Source organism: Penicillium chermesinum (assembly GCF_028974085.1).
Source record: "Penicillium chermesinum strain IBT 19713 chromosome Unknown utg000006l:1.0-2335141.0:1.0-2336784.0, whole genome shotgun sequence".
NCBI lineage: Eukaryota > Fungi > Ascomycota > Eurotiomycetes > Eurotiales > Aspergillaceae > Penicillium > Penicillium chermesinum.
The window spans coordinates 187584-206423 of record NW_026695316.1 but is presented as its reverse complement, the minus strand read 5'-3'; the positions used below and the strand labels follow the sequence as shown (position 1 = coordinate 206423).

General features: G+C 50.9%; 10 protein-coding genes across 10 annotated transcripts; 3 read left to right on the top strand and 7 right to left on the bottom strand.

The window, feature by feature from the left end:
* Positions 1-548: 548 nt before the first annotated feature.
* N7468_007838 (uncharacterized protein) lies at positions 549-1527 on the top strand (the record flags this gene model as incomplete). The annotated part of the gene is made up of 2 exons (XM_058477134.1): positions 549-985; positions 1035-1527. 2 exons carry the CDS (start codon positions 549-551, stop codon positions 1525-1527), a joined length of 930 nt encoding a protein of 309 aa, XP_058327479.1.
* A 254-nt stretch (positions 1528-1781) lies between these two features.
* N7468_007837 (uncharacterized protein) lies at positions 1782-2561 on the bottom strand (the record flags this gene model as incomplete). The annotated part of the gene is made up of 1 exon (XM_058477133.1): positions 1782-2561. The coding sequence occupies one exon, from the start codon at positions 2559-2561 to the stop codon at positions 1782-1784; it is 780 nt and encodes a 259-aa protein (XP_058327478.1).
* Positions 2562-3441: 880 nt separating this feature from the next.
* Positions 3442-6696, bottom strand: N7468_007836 (Zn(II)2Cys6 transcription factor domain-containing protein; the record flags this gene model as incomplete). The annotated part of the gene is made up of 7 exons (XM_058477132.1): positions 3442-3872; positions 3938-4745; positions 4795-5019; positions 5073-5196; positions 5459-5989; positions 6076-6383; positions 6442-6696. 7 exons carry the CDS (start codon positions 6694-6696, stop codon positions 3442-3444), a joined length of 2682 nt encoding a protein of 893 aa, XP_058327477.1.
* Positions 6697-8171: 1475 nt separating this feature from the next.
* N7468_007835 (uncharacterized protein) lies at positions 8172-9515 on the bottom strand (the record flags this gene model as incomplete). Its single annotated transcript, XM_058477131.1, has 3 exons — positions 8172-8206; positions 8268-8877; positions 8934-9515. 3 exons carry the CDS (start codon positions 9513-9515, stop codon positions 8172-8174), a joined length of 1227 nt encoding a protein of 408 aa, XP_058327476.1.
* A 1032-nt stretch (positions 9516-10547) lies between these two features.
* Positions 10548-12134, bottom strand: N7468_007834 (uncharacterized protein; the record flags this gene model as incomplete). The annotated part of the gene is made up of 5 exons (XM_058477130.1): positions 10548-10790; positions 10827-10977; positions 11033-11249; positions 11414-11575; positions 11639-12134. 5 exons carry the CDS (start codon positions 12132-12134, stop codon positions 10548-10550), a joined length of 1269 nt encoding a protein of 422 aa, XP_058327475.1.
* Positions 12135-12654: 520 nt separating this feature from the next.
* N7468_007833 (flavin monoamine oxidase family protein) lies at positions 12655-14085 on the bottom strand (the record flags this gene model as incomplete). Its single annotated transcript, XM_058477129.1, has 1 exon — positions 12655-14085. One exon carries the CDS (start codon positions 14083-14085, stop codon positions 12655-12657), a length of 1431 nt encoding a protein of 476 aa, XP_058327474.1.
* A 654-nt stretch (positions 14086-14739) lies between these two features.
* Positions 14740-15240, top strand: N7468_007832 (YjbQ family protein; the record flags this gene model as incomplete). Its single annotated transcript, XM_058477128.1, has 2 exons — positions 14740-15015; positions 15082-15240. 2 exons carry the CDS (start codon positions 14740-14742, stop codon positions 15238-15240), a joined length of 435 nt encoding a protein of 144 aa, XP_058327473.1.
* A 433-nt stretch (positions 15241-15673) lies between these two features.
* On the bottom strand, positions 15674-16475 carry N7468_007831 (zinc-finger domain-containing protein; the record flags this gene model as incomplete). The annotated part of the gene is made up of 3 exons (XM_058477127.1): positions 15674-15802; positions 15869-16036; positions 16113-16475. 3 exons carry the CDS (start codon positions 16473-16475, stop codon positions 15674-15676), a joined length of 660 nt encoding a protein of 219 aa, XP_058327472.1.
* A 323-nt stretch (positions 16476-16798) lies between these two features.
* N7468_007830 (uncharacterized protein) lies at positions 16799-17485 on the top strand (the record flags this gene model as incomplete). Its single annotated transcript, XM_058477126.1, has 3 exons — positions 16799-16804; positions 16858-17217; positions 17315-17485. The coding sequence occupies 3 exons, from the start codon at positions 16799-16801 to the stop codon at positions 17483-17485; spliced, it is 537 nt and encodes a 178-aa protein (XP_058327471.1).
* Positions 17486-17772: 287 nt separating this feature from the next.
* N7468_007829 (putative dephospho-CoA kinase) lies at positions 17773-18588 on the bottom strand (the record flags this gene model as incomplete). The annotated part of the gene is made up of 1 exon (XM_058477125.1): positions 17773-18588. One exon carries the CDS (start codon positions 18586-18588, stop codon positions 17773-17775), a length of 816 nt encoding a protein of 271 aa, XP_058327470.1.
* Between the last annotated feature and the right edge of the window lie 252 nt (positions 18589-18840).

Here is an 18840-nt window from a genome sequence, read left to right as displayed (position 1 = left end):
AATGGGTGAAGTTATGGCGCAGCGCCCTTTGCAGATCTTTCACTTTGTATATTAGTTTACGATATCGCAAAATATCCAGCATCGATTATCGATTCCTTCTACCTCGAGCCCCTCGTGCGGTGGATCTGCGCACGTTGGTCAGTCTGGAATGGGATTGGACATTTGCCGCCCGGATCGCCCCCAAGGCTAAGCTGGCGAGCCTCTGCAGAATGCCTTCCCCATCGGAGACTCCGGGCTGACAGCAGATCGGTTCCTGAACGGTCTGTTCTCCGGTTTGATCCAGCTATGGACCAATCTTCGAATGCAGATTGCGCCCTGCTAGTTCAGAATGCTTTAGGTGCTAAACCACTTTGCGCGGACTCCCTCCCGAGCCCGTTTGGCCGATGTGACCCTTTTGCAGTTCATCTCCTGATTGGGAAACTCGTTCCTTTTTTTTTTTTGTTTACTTTCAACCCCTCGTTCTAAGAGATCTGGGAGAGAGATGCTTACTTTAAAGGGAGCCGTCCCCATTGAGGGGCCGAGCCTGCTAACCCTTCAGTTATATCGCGATGTGGACGTCCCTGCTTAAGGTGGCGGCGCTGGCCGCCCCTGTCGCCGCCGTCACGCAGATCAGCGACGATGACATGAACACGCTGCTGAGCTCGAACAGTGTGGATCTTGCCAATCGCTATGCCCCTATCTGGTTCTTTGGCCAGGCCATGGACCAGCCACCGTGCTATCCGACCTGGGCGTTTGGAGGCTCACCCTCAACCCCAGACAAGTATGACGACGCCCATAAGACGCCCGCGGCGCCCCAGTGCGAGTATCCCAACGTCGGATGTAACTGCCGGAACCCGGGGGTCGACATAGGTAACCCCGGTCCGCCGTTCCCCATCTACTACACCTTCGGCAAGTGTAATGACACCGAGGTGCGCGTCGTCTACAACCTTTTTTACGAGAAGGACGGGGCGATTGTTGCCGATCTCGTCAATACTGGCCATGACTAGTAAGGGATTTGATGAAGAATGCAGGTATAGTTCTAACGGATTTTGCAGTGACTGGGAGCGTATCATCATCATCCACTCCCGCGACGATAACAACATGTGGGCGCCCTCGCGCGCTCTGTATTCCGCCCACAGCGGCTACAACAGCTACGCCTGGGGCGATATCCAGAATACCCTAACTACGGACCAGGTGAACGCGGGTGATGCCAAAGACCCCAATGGCGTGCGGAATCAGGACCACCCCAAGGCCTACGTCGGTTGGTCCAAGCACCCTCACTTCGACGACCGGAACACCGGCTACAACGACCCTGCCAGTCAGTCCCTGGACAATGCTTTCCGCAGCGACGACTGGTGGTACTATGTTGATCCCCAGTACTATGTATGTCGATGCAATCCCTGTTGGTGCCCGCAGATCATTTCTAACGCAAGCCAGATTCTTGCCGACAACACGACTGCTGCTGGACAGGCTGTCGGCTCTGCTGACTGGGGCAGTGCTGATAGCAACCCTCCCAAGGTGCAGGCTGGGGTCTGTGATGCGTCTTAAAGCATGAAATGTATCTGTTTTGCTCAATGGCGGGACTCCTTACTAGCACTATGCGCCAACAAGTTACTATCTTGCCAGCCTTTTACGACTCAATAATCGAATATGAAAAACCTACTCATGCTCAGAAGTTAGATTTGTATAGATCCCCTGGACACCAGTAACCCTTCTATTTAACACTTCTATTCCTAATCTTGTCTTTCATACACGTGGGTAGCACACATTAGCATCCCAGCCAGCCCCCCCAAAAGGGCCTCCTAGACGATCCCACTGCCCGAGTCAGAGCTAATCACTCGCCCAGTCACATTCGAGTCTTTCATCAGGTAAATATATGCCTCCGCAACTTCTTCCGGTCGGGCGACCCGCCCAGTCAGGTGTTTCCCAGCCAGCAGATTGAAAAAGCCTTGCTTCTCCTCTTGCGAAAAGCTCGCATCCCACATCTCCGTATCTACCAGCCCGGGGCTGACAACATTCACCCGCGCGGGCTTCATTTCCACAGCCAGGTTCCGCGTCATACTGACTACGCCTCCCATGTAGCCCGCGAGGACTGTCCAGTTCTCCGTGGGACGTTCATGGATCGTTCCACTCGTCAGAGTCAGCGACGACTCCGGTCCTGCCGTGAGGTAACGAGCACCGACTTTCGCCACCAGAAGCGGTGCAAAGAATCGTAATTGGCCAGCTGCGACAAGCTTCTCGCGCGTAATCTCTTGAAGAGGCATCAATGGCAGGTGGTCGGCGGCAGAATAGACGATATGATCGACACGCCCGGCCTTGCTAAAGAGGCTTTCGATCTCTTGTTCGGCTGTCTCCTTCGACAGATCACACACATAGCCCTGGATCTTCGACTCTGTGCCGGGGAATTCTGCGACTAGTCGCTGGATTGTCTTTTGGATCCGATCCGACGAAGAAGTTGAGAAGCTGACTCGCGCCGAAGCGGCGAGGGCAGCCTTGGCTACTGCGTAGCCCAGGCCCGACGTGCCACCGAAAACGAGCACATGCTTGTCGCGGAGTTTGTCGTAATTGTAGGGAGTCGACATATTGGCTTGATCGGTGGACTTTACAATTGAAATGGCGTTGATGCTTTCTATATTCCATCAAGGCGGGGGGGTTCTCCACTCTTTATAGCCATCTTCCTTCCGGCTTTGCCGTGATCGTAGCCGTCGCAGATAAAACCCTAATTCCGAGCGCAATACTGCATAAATCAACGAAGCTGGCATTTCAGCATTTTGTAATTCGCCTCCGAAAAGTGCGCAAGGGATGATATTGAACCTCCGTGCCCGTGATCGGGTCCGATTGACTGAGACAAACTCGAATGTGCTAAATCCGATTAAGTCCGGCAGACTTTAATCTTTCAGCTGACAGGAATAATCTTTACCTTTACATTTTAGCGTGAAAGGGGATTACTTTGCAGAAGCAAACATGCTATTTGAGTTTTCGAAGAGCAATTGACATCTCCAAGTTGGTACCAGAGTATTCTGGTTGCCCCCACGCCCCGTTGTGTCCAGATATAGCCCACCTGAAGGTTGCAAGCTTCCGGATGCTTTGCATCTATTCAGTAGCAGACCGCACTATCTAGGGATCGACCTACCACTGAATCTTCCAAGCCCACGGAATCCACGGAGAGAGCACTGGGGAGTGTGGTGGTAGTTCCAATCTCGTTTGAGGCCGCAGAAGGTTGGCTCTCCACTGCAAGTTAAGCATGGTAAGCGCACGGAGCTTATTCGTTCTAGACCTTAGGAGCTTTACACGCGTCGCGCTTGAACCGTATTTGGGTTAGTTTCCCTTGCATTTGGAGAAGCTCCGGGGGCTTCCAGACCTGCAACCCACAGGACCGAGCTCGCTTGTCCCATCTGTGCTCGTCGCAGATCAATTTGGTCATGCTTCAACTTCGTTCTGCGATGTTATTTTATCGAAGGCTCAGTAGAGGCCTGAATGAGCTGCTTCTCGAACGAAAATCGACAAATTCCGTATATCCCGCCGTATCTTTTCGAGCGCCCCGTTTGCTTTTAATGAGACACCCTGTATGACCTCTAGAGCTGAGACAATGACGGAAAGCATAGTTTGGGTAGCACCAAGTGATAGTTGCCCTTCTCCACAGAGTCGAATGAGCGATCCTGCAGTAGTATACATAATATCCGTCAGGGTTTCAGGCATAGGGTCGAGGAGGAGTACCGCAGGATGGGCGGCGTTGATGCGATTGACGAGCTGCGCTAGATTAAGCGCGTTCACGATCGATCGAACGGACGCCAGCTCGGACAAGCTCTGGCCAACTGGCATCGCAATGCCTAGCTCTTTCACCTCCTCAAGCAAGAGAAGAATGGCCCAGTGAAAGTGGGTAGTGACAAGGACTGGTCACCCAGGATTTACTTCGTTTAGTCGTCGCTCGAATGCACGGCAAGGTGTTGACACTCACCAAAGCTTAGCTGCTCTCTCGGGTGGATCAGCAAGAAGTCCCGAGCTACCATATCCAGTAAAGGCGCATACACTCGATTAAAAAGAACGGCGTCGTGGATCATGAGGTCGATTCGATCATGGTCCGTATGGTGAAAGTTCCACCACATCATGGACTTGAACATGGTCGCATGCTGGAGGACTGTAGAGAGGACCTTTTTCGACATCGGATCATGCATGCCATGGATGACTTCAAATGACTGATGGAATAAATGCGTACGATCCCGCACATTGGTCCAGATTTGCTCATTCATGCGGAAAAGGGTCGGCTCTCTGGAGCCCCTTGACAGACTAAACTGGAAGGCATTATCGCTTAGCGCGGCACATAAATACGCCACATTGTGACCCAGTTTTCCATAGTCGCCTAAATTCGCGTGCTCTGTATAGGGCCGCAGTTTCGAGATATGGTCCGACGCAGCTCGAAAACACGTGCGCTCGAAGTTCGCAGGTTTGTGTGACGTGGGCCTCGACATGGATGCCAGTCCGATAATATAGAGCGTGAGTGCCGATTGATATGTTTGGCTTTCCATAGCGTCCCGGGCAGCTTGGATGCCTTGGGCCCAAATCGATTTGAAGCAGCTCTCTTGCTGGATCGTTGTATAATGGCACCCTTGGCCTGGACGGGTCTTGTCGGCCAAGAGATATTTCAATGAGAATGCACGTATTGCAGCATTGGTAGTCTGGTGAATGAATCCCACCCCTTTTCTAGAGCAGTCGATGTCTGGATTATCCAGCCCCACCATAAATGCTAATATTGACTTTCCGGAAGGCTACTAGAATATTAACCGAATGTCTAGACACGCATGACGGGCCTCGTACCGATGCAGTAGAGAGAGCGGGAGATGTATGGCTCTCGAGAAAGTCGGATATGCGCGCCTCATACACATTCACGAAAACCTGATACAGAAGCCCGTGGAGGACCCTTCCCTCCTGGTGGCGGTTTGCCGGTTGGATGGGATTCGACAAGAGAGAAGCGGGAGAAGCGGGAGTTTTTACGACCGCTCCCTTGGTGCTTGCTGCTTTCTTGGGCCCTTCTTTCGCCCACTTTCGAGTTTCTTAGCGTTGATGGCAAATCTGGTATGCTATCGAACACGAACCTTGACTACACAACGCTTCCCCCGACGCGCGCAGTTGGAGCATGACGGCCCGTCGGCTCTTTGCGCATCGCACCCGAGGCGGCTCTTGCGACAAGCCTCGCAGCTCGAGTATTGTCGTCGCTTCCTAGGCATCGGAAAGACGTGTCAGAGTGGAAAAATGGCCTATTTGGTCTCGAGCTTCGGGTAATACGGGTAGTGCCGCGGTTAAATCCGCAATCCCCGAGATCAGTCAATCAGGGTCTCCATTTGGTGTTTCGTCACTTCGTTATTGTATTGAGAATATTATATACCGCTATCCTGCCATCCTCCGGAGACTCCATCCATCCGTGTTACCTATATTTCCTAGTCCCAAGTATTCCCAGACCATGACGGCTCGCAGATTTTACCACGAGAAGTTCAAAGGAACATGTCCCTGGGCGTCTAGTACGAGCCAACGAATGCGCAGATCTTGCTCCACCTCGTCGGCAACCGCAAAGCCTTGGTTCCGGAAGGACCTAATAACCTCGACCATTCGCTGGCGTTCATATATAGTCCGTAGCTCAGCTCCGATCTTTCCCAGAAGCGGAACGTAGACAATCGCGTCCAATCGAAGGTTCCCGAGGCTTTTTTCAATCTGGTCAAAGGTCCGGACGGCTTGCTCATGGGCCATTTCATCGTTCATGGTCGGCAGGGCCACTCCCAGGGATTGCCACTCAGAGCCCCGGAATATTTGAGATATTCCCGTCAAGGCCCAGTAATGATAGAGCAGGAGCGACAAAGACAAATGACTTGACTCGCCGGAGGAATAGGCCAGAATATAAGATATGATAGTGCGCTGTAGACGAGCCCCGAAGTTAACCAGGTCGATACCGAGCGTGGTGTGATCGAAGTTTGGGTACTGGCGCTCGAGGGCTTCCCGCTTCTCCCGTTTGCTGGTACTATCCATCCATAGAAGCGACCTTTGGGCTCATTCCTGTTAGAAACATCCCCGTGGGCGCACAACACAGAATCATATGATACTGACCAATACTGCAGCTGGCCCCATACTCCCAAGTGCTGGAGTAACAGATCCCACCGCTCGTCTTCCGTTTCTGGAAGGGCATCTAAGCAATCAGGACAGGCCATATCGATCGCTGAAAAGTTGCCCAGGGGGGACTCGAAGATATTTTGGTGGAAGAGGATAGATATCAAGACATCACAGGCTCGTAAAAATCGATTCAGATCACGCTCCAGCCGTGTCGGTTGTCGAGTATCGTAATGGGTTTGTTGTACCAATGCAAGGATTCTGTGAACCGAGGAGCACCATGAAGCTCCCTTGTCGCACAATAGAAGCTACCCAGGTGTTAGTCTCCATGCTTTATGCGCTCTGGAACGTTCCGATGCTACGCACCTCCACAATACTAATCAGACAGGCTGGGAGAAGGATAGCCTCGGGGCCACCCGACGAGCATCGGCTGACACTTTTCACGAGTTCCTGCTGGAATTCTTCGACGGTTCCTCGCAGATCAGATTTCAATTCTCGGGTGGTAATTAATGGGCGGTTTTTCTGGGTCATATAAGCCTTGCCCACGAGTGCGACTGCTCTTTGGACAAGCGCGTTTTTATGATGAATGGAATTAATGGATTCGGTCGAGAAGGCTCTCATGAGCGGCAAGACGGATGTACTTGTCAGCTCAAAGAATATTTGAGTATATAAAAATGGGTTCGATGGCTGTCGCTTCAGGGTTGATGCAGTTGGCATGGCTGATTTGTACTGAATGATTGGCATTTCTTGCAAACTCGTCGGTTGGACGCATTTGCATCCTTTTTTGACGCAGTTGACGCATGGCCGCCCGCCCGTGCACTGAGCCCCGTCAGTATGAATTGTCTGGGACTTGACACAACACAAGACGTACTTTTTGATGATCCTGCTTGCAGGACAAGCACCGATGGCTAGCTCGTCGGCCGTCTCTCAGCCCGCAATACATCTTGAGAAAATGAAATGTGCAGGAGATTAACCCAGAAGCAATGGAAAGTGGCGATGACCCAACTGTTCCGATCGTGAGAACGCGGGAACGCGCTAGTCCGAGAAGGGGAATAATAGAGCGACTAGCGCGAGAAGTGGGCCTCGACACAAAAGTACATCAAGGATTGCGGGGTCATCTAGGCAACCTGGTGGATATTAGACGGAAACGGGGTAGTATGATTGTGGCTGAGTAAAATAACCTTAGAAGCCACCCTAATAACATGAGTTCCTAGTGGACTCTCTTCTCTTGCCCTCTCCAAACATTAGTTGCGGCCCCGTCATGAGATACCTTGGAAGCCACCAGAGTCATCTCCAGACCAACATAAAGTCTTACAGGACCTAGTATACTCAACTCATATTGTGATTTGTCAACATGGACATACTACACGTGGCTTGTACCGATCGAAGCCCGAGTTCGATCTAGTAAAGTGGCCCGGTCCGCTTCAGTATCGAATGATTTAAGAAGACAGTCTGGTCAGAGATACTGTACTACCTTCACTTCTATGGACTCGTATGATCTAGGACTGCAGAAGAGATAGTCTATAGTTCTTTCGTAATATCGGGCACTGTGAATTCCTGGAACGGGTGAGTTTTGCGGTTTCAGGATCAGCGCCTCAATACGCCTTCATATAACCTCTCCCTCCATTGCTCTCACATAAAAGACCCAGCCTCGCCTTCCCGACCCCTTTTCTCCTTCTTCTACCTTCAAACCTTGCATATGTGGAGGAAACTTATTTTTCTGGTCCCCAATCCTCGGCCATCTGAAAGAGATATATGGGACGCAAATGCTAGGAAACCCAGGTATAATACTTATCACTATAGAAGCCCGGTTGCTAGGGCTCCTTACTACCTTTGGTTGTGTACTCTGTGTGTTCAAATTGCCTCACACCGCTCTGGTAACCTTCTTTCCTCATAATTATTTATCTAGTTAAATTCCTACTGCGTATTGATACCCTGTGCCTGAGTTATAACAATACTTTGTTTTCTCTCGCCTACAAAACATGGATAGACGAGCATTGGCAGATGGTAGTAAATAAATTCATGAGGGACACTAGAACTAGTGGCCTTTTTTCAAAATAATGATCAAGTTTATATACCAGTACATCTCTCTCCCGTTATCGATCCATTGCGGTAAAAGGAGCTTTCTGGTCTGTGAAAAAGGGCCATCACTTGATTATGGACTCGGCTTTGCCAGTTCAAGTTTTGCCCACCAAGTTCATCGTTCATGATGTTACAGCCAATGATTATTTGCCAGCATTGATCAAGGTAATGGTCCAGTGCAGCTCTGTTAGCAGGGTGGAGGGGATCATGCGGGACCTCAAGGACCCTCTTAGCGTTATAATCAGCGAACTCCATGACCATAAACACAATCTCGAGGGGAAGGCCTTTGAAAAGAAGTGCCTTTTTCACGGATTCAACGTCAGATTCCGATGGCTGAAATTGATCATCCAATGAACCTTCTAAGTTGAGAAACTCATCAAATGAGAGTAGACCATAGTGACCGGCCCGTTTTATGATGTCTGTGCCATGGAGCCAGTGCATCTGGTCGATCTTCCCAGAAATGTCAAATAGTTCTTCAAAATGGTCACGGGGAATCCCAAAAAACTTCTGGTGTGGATAGGACGTGGCTTCGGAATCACACGACTCAGTGACACTTCTCAGCATGGACTGATAGAATGCTGTATGACGATAGTCGGTTTCATCAGTTCGGCCCGCTCTTGGGTCATAGAGTTGCGGGAAACAAAGGGCGACGTTAAGTACGATATAGGCTTCCAGAGCGTTAAATAGGGCCATATCCCACCCGAGGTCATAGGGGCTTGCCTGCAATAAGTTTCAGTAATGACTTCTGCAATAGTCAAATCAGAACTGGACTTTACCTTGCAATCACAGGCGGCAGCAGAGTACCATCCTGAAAGTCCTTCGTCTGGGTGGGCGCATGCCTGAAGAATTGGACCCATTTCGCCTAGCATAAGCAGCAGCTTAACTACCTCTAGATTGAGAAATCCGATCTCGGTTGAACTCAGCCAATTGCAATGATCATCACACTCCCACGGGTGAAGGAATGCGGAAGCAGTTCTTTGCTCAAACGGAAGCCTAGGCCCACCTTTTATCTCCTGGGACAAAAGGGAATCGACTTTTTCAAAGAGCTCATCCCCTAAGAGAATATCACTGGGACTGGGGGGACTGTACTTCTCCGGGTACTGGGCTCGCTTGCGTTTCGAAGCATCAGACACGGCCTGTGCAAAAGCCCGAGCGAATTCATTTTGATCAGGAGACTGGGGCGCAGGAGAATTTGGGTGCAAGTTAGTGACACCACATGTGCAGCCCTTTTTGTCCTTCAATTTGCCGGGGAGCTGAGGAAGATTTAGGGCGCGAATTTGCGGTGCGAGCTCACCCGGGGCCCAGTGAAGATTCGAGGCAAGTAGATGCCATGGTATATCGTTTGGCTGGTGGTGCATTAGAGCCCCTTTCGAAATACAATAGACTGTAAGCAGTAACTAGATGTATAGATTCGATACACACACACACACACAGAGAGAGAGAGAGAGAGAGCTATGAAGGTGAGAGAAGTGGTTCATGTGATGACTCAGGTACCTATAACTTAATTTATGAACTAACTAACTTAACAAGGTTAGTCAACTGCTTCCGCGTAGTTATTACCCGATTGACTTCAGTACCCCTTGCCGCTAACAATAGAACTGGAATGAAGCTGGTCCAACTTCATTCGAGTTTCCTCAAAATTTGATGCGTTCTTAATATCTCTGCTCTCTTTGTATCAGCTTTCTATTAGTACTTTTGAAATTATGCTCGAATACAGTTTCGATACAGGTCACTGTCTGCTATCCAGCAGTCATCTCCGAAGCCTCTAATGTTTCAGAAGTTCCCTGCGTACTGGTCTATGCCGTCACGCACCGCCCGGCTTGCTTTGCGGAGCTCGTCCGTCTTGCTCTAGAACTTGAATTCTCTATACCCGATCGCCTCGAACGCATTTGAAGTTCCCCAGAGGTCTACTATCCCTCTAAAATATCCAAATCTCTCACCTTGATCAGCAAGTTGGATTTCAACACATCGTTTCCCGCGTTTCACGTTATCCCAACTATTCCCAAGGCCTAGCCGTGACGCATCAGGGACTGGAATATCCATTACTGGGAGGTATATGAATCTGCTTCTCTCCTCGCGCCTGATTTGATCCACCTGAATCGTGCCACGCGGATGAGTTGGTTCACTGGGCCCCAATCGCATTTGCCTATAACGCCTGACAAAAACATCCTCAGTCAGCTGAACATATTTCTTTTCAGTCGGGCTTGGTGTGCATCCAGATGATTGTGATAGACAGATAATTTCGTCTGTTCCCTCGATACACTCTAGAACAGGTAAGTCTGTGTGGCAACTTCGTACGAATGCACTGAGCTACAAGGAGGGAATGTTTGGAACAATAGAGCATAATCCATGCAGGAATTAAGGTAATAAGCTCAGATATAACCACAGGACTAGCCACCAGACGGACGTCCCAGCGGAAAACTAGAGCGAAAGATAGACTGCATCTCGTAATAGGTGGAGATCACCGAATTGCTTTCAATCTCTTGGGCACTCTCGAAATCAAGCAAAGTCAAAACACCACTCTCTCTGCTGTAAAGGACATTGTACATTCCTGCATCGCGTATGCGCACATTGACTGCTCGAAGTGCGTGAATGGCATTGAGGCATTCCGCCTGAATGTGGGCTCGTTCAACCTCAGGAGAAGTATTCCATAGCTCCTGAAGCGGCACTCCTTCTCTGCGCTCTAACACAAGCACGTATCCGGAAGGCAAAATACTCGAGCAAAGGATTTCTCCTCTTAGTATCCAATTCGCAAAATTATGCAGACCGGCTGGCCGCCGAGTCCAGAGTCGGTCATAGACTACTGTTTCAGCATCAAACCTGAAAGTACCTAGTTAGTAAGCCTAACAACAAGTCATGAATTACTCGAACTCACAACTCATCATACTCAAGCCCCCAGTACTTCAAAATCACTAAAGTGCCGTTGATAGAAGCTAACCAGGTTGCTTTGGATTTCATTGATGATGAGTCTGATAGCTGGCGAATACAGTCGACTACTGTCGGTGGGGACCTGTCAGTGCTTATGATGACACTATTTGATGTGATAGACTCTAATTGGTTCGTCGACGGTGGGGGTCTGTCAGGATTTTGGCCTAGACGAGCAGAGGGTCGGAGAGGAGGAAGGCCGCGTAGCTTCTCGATGTATCAGCAGCTCAGCCATATCTCTCAGAGTCGCCCAAATCAGTACTTACAAGTCTTGGCTGGAATGACGGGCTTTCAAAAAATCTCGGCTCTGATAAGGCCATCAAACAAAAACCAGCAAACAGCTGGCGAAGGGAAGGCTTTGTTGCGTCATGCTTGATGGGCAGCGTAATGAGAAAAGAGCATTCTGCTGCTCTCTTGACGAAAACCGTAGAGTTGTAGGTGGATAAGAATCCAAAGCGAAGCGATCTTGAGCGCATTTGAGCAACAAGCTGTCCTAATCAAATGTTCAAGAGTCAGCTAATTTGATGAAAATGATAGAATCTCGATTAAGTCAAACCTATAAGTGGTTCCAGGTTATGAGATAAATCAGGGCGACGAAGATTAAGAAATGCATCTGGGACGGTCCATGGTGTTTTGAATTCTCCAACCAAATAAACATTGTCCGGTGTGCGGAGCGAGTCAGTAAGCCCCCAACATATGTCTGGAATATTGGAATCTGGGGCACAGAGCGCTTCGTAATCTGCGAATCTAATCGCAGCCATACCGGGTAATGGCGCAAGGGCTTTCATGACCGGTTCGCAAAGATTTCGCACGAACCTGCCAAATAAACCAATTTTATTTCCGACGGTGTATAGCTCGTTTTCATCATGGATCGGGACATCATGGGTGATCCTTGCTTCTTGAAAAAGCTGGAAGGCATCTCTCGTGAACGAATTCCATTCGGACATAAAGGTGAGGGCAAGACATTCAGGGTATATAGATAAATATGAAGTCCCACCACTGAGGCACAAGGATGGAATAGTTCGAGCTAACTGAATCTGGGCTGGCTCCATGTTTTGAAGGATAATACAGGCTGTTGTCCACGGGGACAATAACAAACGTGGGAGAAGACTTGGCGAAGGCGTATGGTGATGGAGGTGATGGTGGTGATGAAGACGATTGGTCGTGCCTTCCGAACGATTCCTGATTAGGCGCGAACTAAGCTACTTGTGGACTAGATTAAAAGCTCAGCCCCACATAAATTACATCAGCCACATGCACAGAAGAAAGTCCTACAGTTGTACCTGAGTAGTACCAATTGAATCTGCACCTCAACTTGAAGACGAACCGCTCATTATATTCAACTCTGTATGAGTTCCAGTGGACGTGGGTTTTCCTATTGCCCTGTATCATGATATTCTTTAGATCGGGGCGGGGAACTCAAAGACCAGCTACAGTTGATCGCGAAAACGGCTTTTACCCCTCTGATCGCTTTTTTGTGGTTTCAGACCGGCCTTAGCAGAGCCATGGTTACTACCTAGGTAATATACTTTCCCACAACCTCTTCCAGACCACATTCGGACCTTCCGTGTTCTAGAAGTCTTTGAGGATTTCCGCCGCAGTCCGTTCCCCGGAACTGATAGCCCCATCCATATATCCCGCCCACCCAAGGGCTGTTTCCGTGCCCGCAAAGTGAATGTTGCCCACAGGAGAACGGAGATAAGGTCCATATTGAGTGAGGAGCCCAGGAGGTCCATAAGCAACGGGACCGCCTCGCGAGAATTCTTCCAAGTCCCACCGCTGGATAAGAATATCTGTGAGAGACTCAACCTGAGACCCAAACAACGCTGTCAAGCTTTCCTTAACTTGAACTTTGACCTCATCTTCTGTGAGTGCATCGAGCTTGCGCATCTGGTCCGCTTCGATGAATCCCATAAGGGCACCATGGGATGAGTTGGCAGGAGAGCTGTCGAAAGTCGTTCGAATCACCCCCGTGTCACTCAAGGCTTGTCCATTGAGACCCTGCTCCCGCCACCACGGCTTTGGGAAGATAGCAATTGCCTTCCCGATAGCGCCCATAGGCATCCGCTGCGATAGCTGGTCTCGCCCTGCAGGGAGCAACGGACTGAAAGAGATCCGGCTTGCCAACGGTGGAGACATGGCCACGACGACATGCTTGGCCCGCACAGTCACAGCATCCGATTTCACGGTGTAAAGACCGTTCTCAAATGTGACCTGGTGCACTGGGGCCTGGAGATGAATGTTTTCCGTTCCCAACTTCTTTGCCAGTCGAGTAGCTAAGAGGTGAGTGCCTCCGTAGATACGACTGTCTTGAGCAAAGCCTGTTGTGCCAACGAGATCTTGAAGAGTTCCAGGGCGAGTCCCGTTACCTGCCCCCGCAGTGTACCACAGCATGAACAGCAGAGAAGGTTCTTGTACCTCGGTTGATAAGATCGCGGAAATTGCGTTCTCGATGATCATCCGCGCATCAGCGGTCGAGATAGCAGACTTTACGTAGCTGCCGAGTGTGATAGAGTCCAGCGCCGTGGCATTAGGTGACTTCCATGGTGACTCGACATTGACTTTACTGGCCATTTCGTTGAATTCCCCAATGAAATTCGCAAGTTCCAGCAGCGACTCTTTTCCAACAGGGGGGATGCGCTCATCATTTTCTGCGTAGTGGGAAATGGTGCCATTTCGTAGAAACGTCGAGTTCCCAGTGTTGTAGGTCTTGTAGGTCTTCAGCCCCAACTCAGAAGCGAGAGCGAGAGCGCGGTACTGGCTTGGTCCAACAAACTGGGCCCCGAGCTCTTCCACCCCTCCCCCAGGGAGATCTTGGTTGAGTACCCGGCCTCCAACACGATCTCGGGCTTCAAGCACTGCAAAGGTCTTTCCAGCAGACGCAAGATCCTTTGCTGTAGCAAGACCAGAGAGGCCTCCTCCGATGATGGCAACGTCCACATGCGGAGTGGCTGCGCTGAAAATGCCAAGGGAGGCAATGAGAGGGACTTGAGGAAAGCGCATTCTGAGTGAAACTAGCCTTCAGGTGTTTCCAGGGCTCTTCGGTAGATGATCTTGGGAGCAGGCAGAAGTTGCAGACTTGAGCAGAATTTGGATGAGCGAGTCTGATTCTGAACGAGAAGTAAAAAGTATTCCGGGGATACGAAGACCTTTTTTAAAGGCTCGCACGGCACGAGAGCTTTCACCGAGCTCTTCCACTGAGGCATCCAGCAACCCGGCGATCTTTGGCTGAAAATGGAAATAATCAAGCGATTGGCCCTTCCTTCCTTGACTAGGCTCATTGCCGACTAGATGGGAAGGGGGACCCAGTGTACTCTTAGAGCCTTAGCATAAGCATACCCAAGCATCTAGCTACGTATAGATACCACAGCCCTAACAAGATCGCAGGAGTAGAGTTCCATGGGAATGTAGTCAATACGAGGCCCCACGCATTCCAACCAAGAAACAGCTCAGAGTCTTGCGGGCTAATATACCGCGATAATAAACGGTCCAATGCCAGTCTCTTGTGATTTTCTCATGATGTCGAGGCCAAGCAGTGGTCGTCTGTCCCGCAGTGCAGTGACATCAGAGCAGCCCCGCCCAATGGAAACCGTCTTATTTCTCCCCACTCGTCGCCCAACTCCAAGTTCTTTTTCTTCAATATCGTGAACCCGCACAATGTCTTGGTTCCAGAAGAACTTCACACTGCCGTCGCGCAGCCGTGGCTCATACTTGATCACCGATCATGTCCTCTCAGAAGTGCCCGAGATCCGCGACTACAAGGTTGGCATTCTGAACCTGTTCGTGCAGCATACGAGCTGTGCGCTGTCACTCAACGAGAACTGGGACGACGATGTCCAGGCCGACATGAGCGATGCTCTGGATCGCATTGTGCCCGCCGACCGCACGGGCAACCTTTACCGTCATTCGGCCGAAGGCGAGGACGACATGCCGGTGTGTATCCCTTTCTACCTTGCCCCCTCTACCGGCCAGCTGGCTGATCGTTTACTTACGGATTAGGCCCATGTGAAATCCGCGCTCATTGGAGCCTCCGTCACCATCCCCATCTCTAATGGCCGTCTCGCTCTTGGCACATGGCAAGGCATCTGGGCTCTGGAGTTCCGTCGTGCCAGACACACGCGCAAAGTTGTCGCGACTATTCAGGGCGAGAAAGCATGACTGGGCGAGGTGGCACGACAACGTCTATGATCGAGGGATGCCAAGCTAGACTACGATTGACTTGTGTAGCGATGGTGGAATATTTCAACCCTACAATCTAGTACGAGCACTTCCCATTGCTAGACAAGCCCAGAGTACACATTTGTGTGAGAAAAAGCCTCGGCCAAGAGACTCCGCGAAAGACGCAGCTACAAAAACAAAACCAGAGCAGTCAGCTCCAAGTGAATCCATGCAAAGAAGGTTCTTTTTGATCCATCAGAATTCACTTCTTAATAAAGTAGAAGGGGAGGAATTTAGCACCGGGCCAACGGCATATCATTTTGTTCGATATCTCTGTACACGGCCTTAGGCCCAAAACAAAACGATATAGTAATATAACACGCACATGAAAAAAATAATCAACGCCGACAAAAGGAATCGGATGCTAGTTAATTTACCGCTGCTCCAGGCCGCCATCTGTCACGCGTTGGGTCTCATTCACCTCAGCGGGATCGTCAGTGGGCTTGAGAGGGTAGCTGGTGGCGGGGAGAGACTCGAGATATGCACGGTGCTGCTCGTGGGCCTATTTAAAAAGAAATGAAGTTAGTCAAAGGGCTTCCGGGGATAAATCTCTAACATGGCCACGTACAAAGGGCAGGCCACAGTATCCACAGGTCGCAATCTCAGGCTTATCGACGTTGATGAAGATCTTGGGGTGGCCAAGGGGACCACCACCACCGTCACAGCTGACGATTCTGCTCTTGGACCAGCGGACTGGTTGCTTATGGATGAGCTCAATGGCGGCCATAGGCCGGGGCTATTGTAGCAAAACAGTCAGCTCTGGATTTCGGCCCAATGGCCGTCTTCAATGCTTCTAGGTAATTGTTGCCTACCTGAGTCTCCATGATAGTTTGCTCGAATCGAGGTCCAGTCATGGCTTGCGCGCGAGGCTGCTGGCTGGCCGCCCAGGTGGTGGCGCGGTTCGGGGCCTGTAGGCTACGGATAGCTTCTGCCACGATGGGATCCTCCTGGTACTGGTTCTCCATGTTCGCCAGTGACTCAATTGGGACACCGCTGGGCTCAGTATCCTTCGCTGCCAGCTCAGTCTTGGTGGTGGGAGCTGGAGCTGGCGGGGTGGCATCATTGACCGGGATGCGGTTCTCGGAAAGGCGAGCGACGGTGGAAGAGTAAGTGCGAACGGCAAACCGAGGGCGAACCGACGCCAGAGCGGTGAGGCGACGAGTGCAGGACATCATGCCGGGCAGATTGAGTCCCAAAAACGGTAGTGAGGAGTAAAGAACAAGGACGGATACTTCGAGGAGCAAACTGTAATCCGCGAGGAGTGGTTGGACGGACGGATATGAGGGCGGTGAGTTCACTACTGGCGGGCAGCATTTTTCTGCCGCCTTGCTGCTGGGGAATTTTGTCTGAAGCTGCCCCGTTTGAATCTCTCGACGTCGACATTTTTTTCTCCCTTCCTCCCAGGCTTTGAGCTGGCTGCCTTGTTTTTGCCAAAATGTCGCCATCATCGCCTGTGGCTGCAAAGCCCGAAAAGTCCATGTCTAACCGCCTGTTAACGATGAAGGTATGCGAAAACCATAGATTGCAGCTGCGACAGAGCTGACTTAGGGCCTACAGTTCATGCAGCGGGCTGCGGCGTCGTCTGCGACCAGAGAAGAAAATGCCTCGGAAGCAAGTGATGGTCCGCATACACCTAAGCGACCTCGTCTGTCAACAGAGCCCAACAGCCCAGCCACTCCACAATCTGATCTAGACGCCATCGCCGCCGCCATCGCAGCAGAGGAAGAGAAGCGGCGCAGCGCCATTGCACAACAAGCTGCAGCGGCGGGTGAGACTGAATGGGTGCTGGATATACCTGCGGCGACGCCGACAGCCCCTCGTCCCATAGTGGTGGCAGCGGAGTCTCTAGACACTGAACACGATGGCGCGTCAGGCGGGCGACGAGCATTCGGTAACTTCAAGCGCAAACAGTCCTTGGTTGGTTCTCCCTTCCTATAATAACTTTGTCGCACCTTTTCATACTATTCATGACAATTATTTATCATATACTAATGTACTAACTATTCAAAAGCAGCAACAATCTGGCAATGGCGACGACGATACAGGCGGGGAAAATGCCAACCGCAAATCTGCTAAATCATACAAGAAAGTTTCTAAGCTGACCTCCATCTCCTCCGGTGGTGGCGGCGGTCGCAATGCGTCGGCGCAAGATCTCCTGAAAAAGAAGAAGCGGAAGAGTAACTGACTTCTAGGGTAATCTCCCCTCTGAGAAAGTATACATACCCCGGCTGGCGTTTGGGTGGAGCATTTAAATATGGCGCATCGGTTTCAAGCATTCAAAGTGAAAGATACTCTGCATTACGAGTATCGCAGGGTCAATTTATGACAGAGCAACATCTCAGAATAGAAGTGTTCTGCGTAAAATCATGTATAGATTCGACATCTAGGCTAATGGGACAAGGTATCTAAAGTGTTATATAACTATTTGGGACAAAAGGCTCGAAAGGACCAAACAGATTCCATTCAAAAGTCTCACAGTCTTGCTTTCTCTTCCCTCTTCTTCTTTTCCCACCCTTTCTGCGTTGCGAAGTTCACGAGCAATGTCCAGGCTGCCACGCCAAATCCAATGGGTGGCGCAATTAACAACGTCCACGCCCACCACCATGGGCTTGATGCCGAGATGCTCGCCATTGCCCCCTTGACTGCACGCTCGAGCTCGGTCTTGTCGGAATCGTTCCACACCACCACCCCGCGATTCGTCGTCGTGCCCCGGAATTCCGCCTGTGCCGCCTTCGCTCGGATATCACCCTGGCTGCGCACGCGATTCTCGGCATCCTCAGCAGTCAGATGTGAGTCGCGGGCGCGGAGCCGCGCCATCTGCACCGCTGGATCGTGCACGCCGACCACAATGACCGTGCCGCAGATGAGATCCATACCGGCCTCGAAAAGCAGTGGGACGTCGAGGACGACGGCCCACTGGCCTCGGAGATAATGGTAGATCAATGCCTTGTACACCTCCCACCGGATAGCAGGGTGGATGATGCCGTTCAGGACTTGGCGGTCTCGTTTGCGATCATCGGTGTCGCCGAAGACGCGCCGGCCGAGCGCCGGCCGATTCAGTGGTTGGCCTTGTGGGGTATCGGTGGCGGGATCATCGAGAAGGAGATCAGGGGTGTTGGGGCCGAAGTAGTTGACGATCGCTTTGTAGCCAGCAGTCCCAGGCTCAACGACCTTGCGGGCGAGAAGATCGGCGTCGATGATCGGTAAGGAGTAGGGGGGACTAGACAGGATAGATGAGACAGTCGATTTACCCGTGGCAATCGAGCCTGTGAGTCCGATTATGAGCATGGTGATCGGAGGCAGAGAATGGTGGGGGAGTTGAAGGTGGAAGGTTCGATTAGATCGATTAACTTGGATTGCGGGGAGCTTGGGAGCTCTGCCTCGGCCCGCTCTGGCAGGTCAGATGGATTCTGGCCCAGATGCCACAGGTGGACTCCTTCGAAATTATCCCATGTCTCCTTTGTATTTACAGCTCCATTTTATTGGGAGATACTGACTTGTTATCTTGCTCGACGTCAAAATTGACCGTAATAAAAATCC